The 13,610-nt window shown below is 36.2% G+C and overlaps 2 protein-coding genes across 7 annotated transcripts in view; one reads left to right on the top strand and one right to left on the bottom strand.

Moving 5' to 3' along the window:
* The window catches only part of DMTF1 (cyclin D binding myb like transcription factor 1), a 44,558-nt gene extending 31,437 nt beyond the window's left edge, over positions 1-13,121 (top strand). For all 6 annotated transcript variants that reach the window (XM_012440412.2, XM_012440415.3, XM_012440413.2 and 3 more), the window contains 8 exons: positions 1,178-1,406; positions 2,607-2,758; positions 4,867-5,076; positions 7,709-7,794; positions 9,988-10,143; positions 10,506-10,886; positions 11,485-11,629; positions 11,840-13,121. In XM_012440412.2, the coding sequence (XP_012295835.2) occupies positions 1,178-1,406; positions 2,607-2,758; positions 4,867-5,076; positions 7,709-7,794; positions 9,988-10,143; positions 10,506-10,886; positions 11,485-11,629; positions 11,840-11,949 (1,469 nt within the window). In that variant the 3' untranslated portion in view covers positions 11,950-13,121. The remainder of the gene's footprint in view (positions 1-1,177; positions 1,407-2,606; positions 2,759-4,866; positions 5,077-7,708; positions 7,795-9,987; positions 10,144-10,505; positions 10,887-11,484; positions 11,630-11,839) is intronic.
* TMEM243 (transmembrane protein 243) overlaps positions 8,216-13,610 on the bottom strand; it is a 30,319-nt gene continuing 24,924 nt past the window's right edge. Inside the window, exon 4 of the mRNA XM_012440420.3 lies at positions 8,216-13,551. Coding sequence (XP_012295843.1) covers positions 13,429-13,551 — 123 coding nt within the window. The 3' untranslated portion in view covers positions 8,216-13,428. The remainder of the gene's footprint in view (positions 13,552-13,610) is intronic.

Here is a 13,610-nt window from a genome sequence, read left to right as displayed (position 1 = left end):
ACTATCACTGTTGTTACCTGCAAGGCAGTGAGAACATAAATTCCACCAACTTTGTCATCCTGTGACATGGCTAGCTTAATGAATGAAGCAGGGCTGTATGCTTTAGATTTAGGATAGGGTATCAGAGGTTCATGTAAGATGCTGTGAGTACAGAACCTCTTGGTAACATAACTGGAAGGACACAGTGCCATTCCCTGATTGCCAGCCTGAGGGACTGACTGATCTGCCTGCTTCCTTCTCATGTTGTGACATCTTCCCATGAGGCCACATCATAAAACAGGACAGTCTCAAAGTATTCCCATCCTTTCACATCATGCTAGAATAGGAGGGTAGGACTTTGTCTTGAATCCATCCACAGTATTCAGAACTGTGCTTAGCATATAATGAAAATTCAGTAAACACTTACTAGATGAATGGATTCCCGAAGCAAGAACACAGTCTTTTTGAAATTTTCTAGAGGTTTTTAGCTAGTAATAACAAAATGGAAACAGAGGTAAAGATGATTTTTTTAAAAAAAATTTTTTTTCTGTTCTTCTGCTCTAGCTCCATAAGAAAAAGACCAAGAAGAACATTCGAGATTATCAGACGGTTTATGGGTTGAGGAAACACAGGAATAAAAATATGTATAAATACTTGTATCAGACTTTACTAATATTTCATCACAGTAGCTGGAGTTGGGATAGTGGGAAATGAAGGTGGTAGAAGCCGAGTTTTTACTAAAATAGGTTGGGCCCGTTAGTGTTATTTGCCTTGTCCCTCATCATTCATTCCTATAAGTAATGGCCTCTTGAACTTAGTCTACTTTTGCAGAGCAGGGAATCTTAGGTGAGAGTAAGAAAAACAGCATGCCGTTTCTTGTTTATTCGCCACTGATGAAGCTCTTCCCATTTCACTATTTATAGATAAAGGACTTAGTGTAACTTGAGAATACATTCTTCTTTGTAGTTTCATAATTGGTCAGTACTTTCCATTGGGATTATTTTCTTTTCTACTGAGACCTTTACTGGGCGAGTAAAATGAAACTGTCTTAGTGGATATATATGGTTTCCCACCAGAGGGTCATTCAGAAAACACGCTGGGTACTACATACTTCGCATCAGCCCTTGTCAATACAGGACCTGAATCAGATTTGTAAAAGAAGTTAGCAGTGGTAGTCTGGATAATTTCCTTCTTTCAGGAAAGTGGACAGAAGAAGAAGAAAAGAGACTCGCAGAAGTGGTTCATGAATTAACAAGCACTGAGCCAGGTGACATAGTCACACAGGGTGTGTCTTGGGCAGCTGTGGCTGAACGAGTGGGTACCCGCTCAGAAAAGCAGTGTCGTTCTAAATGGCTCAATTACCTGAATTGGAAACAGAGTGGGGGTACTGAATGGACCAAGGAAGATGAAATCAATCTCATCCTCAGGTTTGTGTCCTGAATCTTATAATGACAAAAGCCACTTAATTGCTGTGGACGTTTTGATAGACTTTCCCCTTTTGGTTTCCCTGGATGCCTAGAGTCTGAAAACTATCCTTAGCATAGAGCACCATTTAAGATCCTGAGTATTTCATATTGAGCTCTTTCTATGTTTTGTTTTGTGTTTGTTCCTTTTTTAGTGCATTTAGTGCTCGTGCAAAGTACCAGATTGAAGGCGTGGAGACTGAAGTCCTCTCTATATCCACAGAACAGGTATGGCACAGGCAGTGGCAGTGCAGCTTTTCCACTGTCCCACCAATGTGCCTCAGTACTAGCCCAGGGGGACCACGTTTAGGATAAGAAGGCTGTTCAGTCTCCATGCCCTTCAATCCCTGGCTACTGTGCTAAGATTGACAAGAAGGGGGGCCTAGTCTGTAGTTACCTCCACACCTTCAAAATCGACCAAGTCAAACACATCCATTTCATACAAATTCAAAAATAGCTTTAAGATATCATAATCCCAGCTTATTTTTTAAAGTAGTTGGTTTAACCATTAAGACTCATTAACTAAAATGGGCAAAAGTACTAGCAAGAAATTATTTAAGACCCTGAGATAATAGAGACTGTCACCGTGGCTACTCCCTACTGAAAATCAAATCATCACGACAAAGCTAGAAAACAGATTTTTTTAAACCTCAAATTTCGTTGTACTATTGTGTTATTTTTTGATTGCACCTACTGTTTTTGTGTCATCTTGTTTTGGATTTTGTATTTAATATAGTTTTTTTTTTCCAACTAGTAATCTTTTTAAATAGCTAATTTCTAAATATTTTTGTTTAACAATAGAAACACTCAGATGCAGGAAATAAATGACTTAAATGCCACACTATGAAACATTGCAGGAACACTACATAACTAAATCTGTTCTTATTAACCTTTAACATACTCCTTTTCCTTCACAGTGCCTCATCTGGTTCTAACCATTTATGGTTTAGCCCATTGGTTGTACCTTTAACCAAAGGATGTTGCTGTTGGTATTTCTTAGATGGTAGCTCTGAAAGCAGATCTGCACTCCTGGAACTTAACAATAGCATCTCATTTGCGTAACCTGGCATTCCCTTTATTTGCCAGTGCCATCACCTGTAGTCAGAGGGAGGGGTTCTTACAGAAAAATTAACGTATAACAGATGCTTATTTTGTAACCTGTAGGATAGCAGAACTTGATGTAGCTGATGAAAATGACATTAACTGGGATCTGTTAGCTGAAGGATGGAGTAGTGTCCGTTCACCCCAATGGCTACGAAGTAAATGGTGGACTATCAAAAGGCAAATTGCAAACCATAAGGATGTTTCGTTCCCTGGTAATGTATTACTTGCTTTTTAAGCTCCTCCCCTTTTCTTACTATATTTACTCCTTAGGAGTGAGAGGTTAGAAGTTCTTTGCCTCAGCTGAAGAGGTATCATAGCAGATTTCTACTTAGACTTCTGCCCTGTTTCTCTCAATAATTGTTTTTTTCCCCAGAGAAGAATTAATGTGGTTTGTAATTCCTAAAGCTCCTAAAATGAAAATGTACACACTTACACTCCTCCTTGTTCTTCTATGTAAACTATGAGGAGGAAATAAAATCTGCATATACAGTCATGCCACGTAACGGTTTAATTTTTATGTTTTTAGAGACAGGGTCTAGCTATGTTATCCAGGCTAACATGCAGTGGTGTGATCATAGCTCATTGTAACCTTAAACCCGTGGACTCAGGTGATCTTCCCACCTCCATCTCCTGAATAGTTAGGACTACAGGCACACACCACCATGCCCAGCTAAATTTTTTTTTTTTTTTTTTTGGTAGAGATGAGGTTGTGCTGTTACCCAGGCTGGTTTCCAACTCCTGGGTTCAAGTGATCCTCCCAGCTCAGCTTCCCAATGTGCTGGGATTACCTATATGAGCCAGCATAGCTGGCCACTTAGAACCTTTCAGTCAACAACAGATGTCATAGTATTGGTCTCACAAGATTAAAATACTGTATTTTTACTGTATTTTTTTCTATGTTTAGATACACAAATATTTGCCGTTGTATTACAGTTGCCTACAGTATTTGGTTTGTAGCCTAGGAGCAATAGACTATATCCTCTAGTCTAGGCATGTTGTAGGCTTGTACCATCTAGGATTGTGTAACTATACTCTGATGACCCCATGACAAAATCACCTAACAGCTCGCATTTCTCAGAACGTATCCCCATCCTTGAGTGATTGATGACTATTTTTATTTTGTACAAAGATGTACTTCGGAAAACCTAAGTTTAAGTCAACTTTTGTGAGGAGTATAATTTCAAATAACTGGGTGTGTTATTTAGATAAGTTCTGTGGCAGTTTTGTAGAACAAAGGCTGATTTTCTAATTTTATTTATTATATAAATGTAGAGATCTTAAATTGGGTTTGCTTAAATTGAAGCATAGCATACTTTTTGTTGCCTGTTTTCCATTTAGGTACTAACTGAGTTGTACAGTCTCTTTAAGTTATTAAATTTATTCCCCTTGTTATAACACTCTTTCATTGTTCCAAAGGAAAATTGAACACTGAGGAACTTTGGCTTGATGAAAATGTGATTTTTTAAAATTAAATACCAAGTTATAAGCCAGTATAGTGGCTCATACCTGTAATCCCAGTACTTTGGGAGGCTGAGGCAGGAGGATCATTTGAGGCTAGGAGTTTGAGACCAGCCTTGGCATCATAGCAAGACCCTGTTACTACAAAAAAATACAAACCAATTAGCCAGGCATGGTGGCACATGCTTGTAGTCCCAGCCACTTGGGAGCAAGAGCCTGAGGCAGAAGGATGGCCTGAGCCCAGAGGTTCCAGACTGCAGTGAGCTATGAACATGCCACTGTACTCCAGCCTAAGCAACAGAGCAAGACCTTGTCTCAAAAATAAATAAATCCAGTTCTAGAGGATAGGCATATATTATGACTAGAGCAAAGTCTAGAATTGGCCTCCCTGTGCAAGAACAGCATATTACTGTTTGGAAAAGATCAGTTGCTACCTCTAGACACACAGTCAAGGGCCCTTGAGCCCTGGGAGGAAAAACGTACACCATTCATTTAAAAAATGAAAATACGCTCTTTGACATTGCCAGTGTTCTTCCTAAATGATAATTCTGTCAAGAGACCCTAGGAATAGAAAATGTCCTGTTTCCATGTTCTTTGCAATATCTACTTTTTAAAAACATTATTAATCTTAGATGGCAAGAATAACAATATTAAGAATTAAAATTGCTTATGATGGATAATGTTCATAAAAATCTCAGGCTATGTTGTTTTTTAAAGTATCTTATTTTTATAAGCTCTCACATTCAGTCTGCAGTTATTTATTCCAAATACTTTCCCTCCTTACCTCCCCCACCTCCCATGCTGCTTAGATGGTGGTCTGTCGGAGAATCAATGTTCTTTTTGTCTACCCATCTCCCTTCAGTCTTAATAAAAGGCCTTAAACAGTTACATGAGAACCAAAAAAACAACCCAGCGCTTTTGGAGAATAAATCAGGATCTGGAGTTCCAAACAGTAATACCAATTCCAGTGTGCAGCATGTTCAGATAAGAGTAGCCCGCTTGGAAGATAATACAGCCATCTCTGCTAGTCCCATGGCAGCACTGCAGATTCCAGTCCAGATCACCCATGTCTGTAAGTGTTTGATCCTCAAGATGCCTTGCTATTTGACTTATATGATTTGGTTAATGTCTCTGATATCTTTTGGTCTTCTAGAATGTTAATAGAAATGTATCCAAGTCGATGAACTGAAGGATATCTAAGATATTTTATGTTTAATTCAGTTAATATTTGCACAAAGAATGAATGTATGGCAGGAAGGATATACAACTAGTTGCCCATCCATTATAAACCACTTAAAACCATCTTAATTTCTAGATTTTTAAATGAATGACTTAATAGAAATTATTAAAAATAGAAATTAAAATGATAAACTACGTAAAAAGCAGTCAATCAAGCAAAGAAATAGAATTCACCAAGAGGTATGTGACATGTAGTAATTTTACCAGAAGACATATAAATTGGGGATGGATTTGAGGCTGAATGGTAAAGAACTGAGTTTGGGCAAGGTTGAGAATGATTTTCTTCAGGGAGTAAAGGGCCAGTTTCTTATGGGGAACTGTTTTTTGACCCCTCTGTTGTCCTTAGTGTCTGTCAGTTTTGTACTTAATGAGATTATGGGACCCCGGCCATTTTTAAGAGTGAGGAGAAAATTTTTTTCTTCAGATCTAAGTCAAATTGATCTTTATCCATTCCCATCAGTCTTGAATTATAGTGATAATAAAAGGAATGAGGGTGAAATTCTCAGAACCATATTCTTCACTCACTTTTTTTTTTTTTTTTGTCTATGTGATGCTATTTGCATTTGAAAAGATACCCAAGAGTATACCAATCGCTGCAGGCAATTATTGACATTTTGAGTGACAGGTTTTTTGTAGGACTGTCCTTCACATTGCAGGATATTTAGTGTCTTTCGATCTTGTCCACAAAATATTAGTAGTGCTTACAAGTTATTATGAGAAACTGAAACACTCTACATATTTCCAGATATACCATTATGATTCCCTAGTTGATCTGAGAATCACAGAACCACATGTTGGTGTTTAACCCTATATATCTATGTGCATTGATTGTCAAAGTTACCTTATAGACATTTAAACTAATCATGCCTCCTATAATCTTACCTCTTAAAGTCCTAATTTGAATTTGGTTCTCTTTCTACCAGTGTAATCAAGCATGAAGGATTTCTTTTGTTTTTGTTCCAGTCTGAGGATTGTAAAGCAACTGAAATTACTAGTCCAAGTGAATATGAGAGCTACTATTGGTTGTAAATTGATTGGGCATGTTAGTAATCCTTGGCTATTGAGTTGACAATACCCATTGGGAAGACATTTTATAAATGATAACTTAATACTGATAGCATCATTTTAAAATAGTATTTAGAATTTTATCTCTTCCAGCAAGAAAACTGAATATAGTAAGAATTCTACAATCCACCTATTACTTGTAGCATTCTAACTAAAATCTCATTTCATTTTTTAGGTTAGGGGACAGGGATCAGCAAATTTCTTTATGTAATGAGCCAGACAGTAAATATGAGTATTTTAGGCTTTGCAGGCCACATAGGTATTCTGAGGGATAGTCTTTTAAACAATGTTGTGAAAATGTAAAAACCATTATTGGCCTTGAGCCACATTTGTCCCTGACAGTAGTTTGCTAACCTTGATTTAGTTTGTCTGGAATCACATCAAATTAATATAGCTGTGATCCTAAGGATCCATCAAACAGTAAGATGAATAATACAAATCAAGTGCATTTCTATTCATAAGGGGATTAGATTCCTTTTAAACAGCTCAGAAGTGTTGTACAGATAATAAACTATAATAAACACTACACATTAAAAGTCAATTCCAAATCATATTCCACATACAGGTATGACTGCAAGCACCAAGAAAGATGACCTTTTTAGTTCTATTTAACCTTGAGCAGATGTTGATCAAGTCTGATCCTCAGTTGACACACATGTAAAGAGATTATACTCTCTGATCTTTATTCAGTTTCCCAAATGTGGTCTTATGAAATAATGCTGTCTTAACATTTGTTTTCAAAAGGACTTTTGATCCTCACAGCTGTATGAGGTAGGTGGGACAGGTAAAAATATCTGAACATTAGTTTGAATTAAAGTTATTTACCCAGGTTTATGTTGCTAGGAAGTGATTAAAGCCTAGCATTTTTGGACTTCTAGTCCAGACATCCATACTGCTTACCCAGATGTACAAGAAAACTAGTTTCTACCAAGTTTCTGTCATTTTGCAGGTTGGCCTTAGTGTGTTCCTCTTACTTCCTACCATTAGAAACACTTAATGATGTATATACCAAGGGTTAGCAAACCTCTTCTACAAAGGAAAAGATATAGTAATACTTTAGGCTTTGTGGGCCTTCTGGTGTCTATCACAGGTACTCAACTCTGTTATAGTGCTAAAGTAACCACAAAAAATATATAAAGCAATAGGTGTGATTGTATTCCAATAATACTTTATTTACAAAAACTGGCAATAGGCTGGATTTGTGGGCCATAGTTAGCCCACCTTTGCACTATATGCCACCCCAGACAAATTCATTAGATTCCTTATCTCTCATAAGAAATATAAATGACTTCAGGTCTCCAGGCAAATTATTCACTATTAAATTGCCTTCATGATAATGGAGTACACTGGAGAAATTTAAATTTACAAAACATTTATTGTCGTCCTTGTTCTTAACACAGCTTCAACAGACTCTCCTGCTGCTACCGTTGACTCAGAAACAATAACACTAAACAGTGGAACACTACAGACATTTGAGATTCTTCCAGTGAGTAATACTTTATATTGGCCATTTTTATGCATAATCTCAGTTGGTGTCACTTTTATAAATCATATAAACAAATATGAAAATCTGAGACCAAATGAATGATAGACTAAAGCAGACTTCCACTTTTATCAGCTTTTCTCTCATCTGTATATAAACCAAAATGTTATTTATATATATGAAAATGATAATGCTAACGAGCATACACATTGTATGGATATTGTTATAATTAATAACCAAAGAGTTCATATTGGTTATGTGAGAATAAGTTTGTGGACAAACTAATCATGAGCTCTTTAATGACATTCAGTAAACACTGTAGTAGCTACGGGGGATACAAAATTATTTAAAAGTCTGAGTGCTAAGGGGTTTAGCTGCTTTGGAAATGTCTTGTAGCTCCTGAAGAGGCTAAGTACAGTTACCAAAGGCTCCATCTATTCTAATCCCAGGTACATCTAAGAGAAATGAAAATATCTGTCCAATAAAAACTTGTACATGAATGTTCATGGCATTAAATAACCAAAATGTCTAGCGACAGACAAATTGATAAAATATGCTGTTGTCATGCAAATATTACTCAGAAATGAAAAGGGATAAAATATACTGACACATGGCACAACAGGGATGAACCTTAAAAAACAGGCTAAATGAACGAAACCAGGTAACACAAAATATCACATAGTACTTGGCTCCCATTTATTTGAAATGTCCAAAATAAGCAAATCTATAGATGAAAAAGTGGTTTCCTGCAACAGAAAGTATAGGATAAACGTGGCACATGACTGAATGCCCTGCTTTCCAAAACAATTAAACCTATATTCATATTTCATTAAGAAAATACAAATTTTATGAAATTAAATCAAGATTTACAGGGGTAATAGTGTAAGAGTTTATTCTTCCTCTCCCAGAGGATGGCCACCTCTGAAACCTTCACTGGCAGCTTGCTTAACCTAAGTCAGTTTCCTAATCTAGTGGTCTGTGAAATAGGGATATATAAGAACCATTTGACACAAGTAGAAAACTTCATTTTACTTTTTATTTAAAGCCTACTCCCCTGGTAAACTATACACACACACCCTACATATTTGAGTTGAGGTATGTGTTCAGGTTTTCACTTATGGGGTCACAATATTTAGGCTTTTCCTTAATTTATTAATGGGATAATAATAGTACTGCAGCTTCAAAAATTGTGAAAATTAAATGTATTCCAGTATATTAAATAAAACATACATATATATATATATACATGTCCATATAAAGTATTTATAATAATGCCTCACCCTATGTGATTAATATATGCCACCTTTAGGAAAATGATTAGCTTTCACTTTTATAGGAAGAAAGAAAACAAATTGAGTTCTCACAGAGTACCAGGCACTTTCATAATCATTTCTAATCCTAAACTATGAGAAATAGTTACTGTCTCCACTTTAGCAATAAGGAAACCTATATTTGGGGATTTAGTACCCAGAAGATTTGTTTTAGCTAAGTCCACAAGAGTATATTGGTTAAAAAAAAAAAAAAAAAAAAAAAAAATTTTTAAGTGCAAATACTTTAGAATATCAAGATAAACCTAACTCATTTTTTATATAGAAGCTTATAGTTTCTACATAAAAACTGAAAGGTTAAAGATTTATTGGTCAATAATTTTATTATGTCTCTTTTGCCTCTTTTAAAAATTTCAAAAGAAAATGTATTTAATAGTTAAAAGATCTTTTTCCTTAAGCCGAACATTGCTAATTACTATTTGTCCCTTTCTGTAAAAGATATTCCTAAAATTACACTGAAAAAAAATGTGTTCAAGTAAGTAAACACTGCTGTTATACTTCTTTTTTTTTTTTTTTTTAAACTGGGGGACTGCCAGTTTTTATGAGCCACAAAGAAAGGAAAAAGAGGGGTGATGGGGCGTTGTGAGTTACTGCACTGGAAACAGTGGTTCATACAACTGTCTTGGTACCCTGAAACAAATAGCTGAGACCAGACCAGAGACATACACAGGAGCAAAGAGTAGCCTCTTAAACCTCCAGGCTAGGTAATGACTTGAGACAATCATGCCCTACATTGTATTACTTGTTTGTACCTTCATAATGGGTAAGTACATCTGTGTCTAGTAAACTAAACTCAGTCCCTGTTTTTGGATATAAAAGTAGACTTAATCATTGTCAAACTATCATCTTATTTTTCTTTTTCCTTTAGTCTTTTCATCTACAGCCCACTGGCACTCCAGGCACCTACCTACTTCAAACAAGCTCAAGCCAAGGCCTTCCCCTAACTCTGACCGCTAGTCCCACAGTAACTCTGACAGCTGCTGCTCCTGCTTCTCCCGAACAGATCATTGTTCATGCTTTATCCGTATGTTACATAAATTACTTGATTTTTGAGTACCTCTCATAGACCGGGATTAGTTGCTAAGGACCAAAATAAAAGGTAGTTTTCTAAACAATTCTTCCTACTGCTGCTGTTTCAGGCACGGTGTATTACACCATCACTCTGGCCTTCACAGGGGTGTATCTCTCATCCCCTCTCTTTATTCAAGATGGATATACATTAGAATAGGGACATTAGGAGAACAAAGGGCCTAGCAAGTAAAGTACAAGGGTTCTAGAAAAATAGTGATAGAAGTATTACAGTTCCAGAGGTAAGAGATGTGGGAGGAGACAGTGGGGTATCCCCGTAAATGTCACTTGATTAACACGTTCTTTAATGTTTTATAGCCAGAACATTTGTTGAACACAAGTGATAATGTTACAGTGCAGTGTCACACACCAAGAGTCATCATTCAAACTGTTGCCACAGAGGACATCACTTCTTCCATATCCCAAGCAGAACTGACAGTAGATAGTGATATTCAGTCATCTGATTTTCCTGAGCCTCCAGATGCCCTAGAAGCAGACACTTTCCCAGATGAAATTCATCACCCTAAGATGACTGTGGAGCCATCATTTAATGATGCTCATGTATCCAAATTCAGTGACCAAAATAGCACAGAACTGATGAATAGTGTTATGGTCAGAACAGAAGAAGAAATCTCTGACACCGACCTTAAACAAGAGGAGGAATCACACTCTGATTTAGCCAGCACTTATGTTACTGAGGTAAGTAAGTTGTACTTAAAGAACTGAATGGGTTCTTGCCTTGAGCCTCAAAAACCTGCAGTTTGGGAAAAGCTTCCTTCCTTTTATCTTTAGACTCACTAAATTAAGTTCAAACCCCTACCTCAGACCTCACAAACAGTGTTGCTGGCAGAAACGGGCAGGCAGAGATCCTGTGGAAGTCAGGAAGAATAAGAAAATCATGTTCTTTCTTACCAGACTTGCTCACTAAAACTTTTCCCTCTTTACCTGCAATACATTGAGAAATGTTTGTTAGAACCCATAGAAGCATTTTCCTGAGAGTGGTTAGTAATCGATCTTTGTGGTTCAGCCTAGGAACATCATCCTACAGTAACAGTGTTGTTTCTTCTGTTATATTCAGCTGACCTATAACTGAATCAGTCCTTTTAAGTTCTTTTTTGTTAAAGGTATGTTAGGTCGTGAGGTCATCTTTTGTCCCTGTAAGACCTTTTTATTTCTTTATGTTCTAATTTTCAAATGGGTTATGTTTAAGTCTCTCTAACCTATACATGCCTGGGATTTTAAGGAAGACTAGTAAGGAATATGAGTCAATCTCTCTTTTCTTTTAAATGTTATTTAGGGTTTAGAGTCTCCCACTATAGAAGAGCAAGTTGATCAAACAATTGATGATGAAACAATACTTATCGTTCCTTCACCACATGGCTTTATCCAGACATCTGATGTTATAGATACTGAATCTGTCTTGCCTTTGACAACACTAACAGGTACTGTAATATAATACTTACTATGTGCCTGATAAATTTTAGGTAGAAAAATCAGACAGACATTTAATTCAGTTGTTTCAGTCTTTCTTGATCCAGTAAGAAAGATACTAGTCTTGTTAAAGTTCTACACTGTGATAGAATACCTTAAATTCTTAACATGGACTAGAGAATAAATATATACATTTAAGACTAACTTGAAACTCATTACAGATCCCATACTCCAACATCATCAGGAAGAATCAAATATCATTGGATCATCATTGGGCAGTCCTGTTTCCGAAGATTCAAAGGATGTCGAAGATTTGGTAAACTGTCATTAGAATAATTCCTAAAAATAAGCAGCTCAAGCAAGCCACACTGTTAATTACAACATCTTCAAAGAAATAGGAGCAACCCCCAAGAGGCTTAATTTACCAATTTAAATAGCTGCAGTGCTTAAGCCACACACATTGTTGCTGCTATGACTTTTTACCTCCTTTAAACACATCATCTGATGTTGAGTTTTATGACAGTGTGTAGTTGAGTGGAGGCTGGGAGTTTTAAGAATAAATCCCTATGTTTAGTATTTACATGGCAGTAGGGAATTTCATTCACTTCAGCCACTGAGAAAAGTTTAAAATCACAAAAGCTTAACTGCTGTGGTTTTAAAAAGTACAGTTTCACTAAAGATCAGACATGACACTCTCTCAAGTAAGCCTGGTTCTAGTTCATTTCAACATGGTCTAGAGCTTACCAGTGATCTTCTGTTCTTCAAGAAGATTAAGTTTGAGACTTGACCAGCATACAAGTACAGAGACCTAGGAGGTGGTCACATTTGATTAACCCATTGCTGGCAGTGGGGGCTGATTTAGGCAGGGTAAAGAGGAAAGCATTAAAAAGAGTTAAAATTCACTACAGGGCTTTTTGTTACTTTTAAAGGGAATATGATAAGCATTGTAACAAAACCCACCAGAAGCTAAGCAGTTTTCACCCCCTCAGAAACCACTGTCATTAATTTACAAAGTTAACACTTTTAAGTAAAACTAAGTGGGGAAGGAAGTAATGTTGTCTATCCTTGATACCATGACCATTATTTATTACATTTTGCTATATAAATTACCCAGAAAATAGTTTGTCATTCATTTAGTGTGTTAGCTGGCGGGGTACAACATAACCTCTCATCTCAGGCAGTTTGAAAAAACAAAACAATATTTGCTTCTATAACAAAAGTAAACAAATCTAAGTCATTCCTATACTGCAGAAGGGTTAAAGGCAAAGATAAGATAGCCTCTTGGGTTTTTAATGAATATGACCCCTATAGAAAAGTCAAGAAAAAAACCTTGTATAAATTATTTTATTTATTATTGTAATTAGATCTTCACAAAGTTGTCTTTTGACTGTCTGTTTTGTTAACGTGAAGTTAAATTGTAGTTATAAAGCAAAAGTTGGTTGCCTAGGGAACAATTGTATATTCAGTTTAACAAAATAAAAGAATATTTGTCTTAAAACGCAAGATTTTGTTTGTTACATAGCCTTTTGCCATGCAATCACGTTATAAAAATGTTCATTTCTAAAGTGAAAATTTCTTGTGCTGTTTGAGCTTTAAGGGTTGGAATGTTTAGGTGCAACGTCAGCTCTTTAAAAAGCAAAGTGATCTAAGATATATCTCCCTTGCAAGAGGGAATTTACATTTACAATTAACATGAAAATCATGTATCAGACTTCTGCAGGAGATGCTTCAGCATACCTTATCCAAAAATTACTCACTGTCCTATTGTATCATTTTGAGGAGTCCTGGTAAGTGCTTCTCCTTGGCAGCTTCACCTTCCCACATCATGGAAGTACAGGTTTGCACATATACACAACATGATAATAGAAAATATGATATAGTAAATTAGCTTTCTAAACTTCGGTTCTAAGTCTCCTTGTCGATACCAGTAGATCTAAAAGAAGAATTAAAGTTTATTAGCAATTAAAATTTTAAATGTAACATTTTCTCTAC

The sequence above is a fragment of the Aotus nancymaae genome, unplaced genomic scaffold (genome assembly GCF_030222135.1).
Source record: "Aotus nancymaae isolate 86718 unplaced genomic scaffold, 86718_ANA_hifiasm-v0.15.2.pri h1tg000025l, whole genome shotgun sequence".
Classification (NCBI taxonomy): domain Eukaryota; kingdom Metazoa; phylum Chordata; class Mammalia; order Primates; family Aotidae; genus Aotus; species Aotus nancymaae.
Note: the sequence above shows the minus strand (reverse complement) of the source record. Positions and strands in the feature narration are given on the sequence as shown.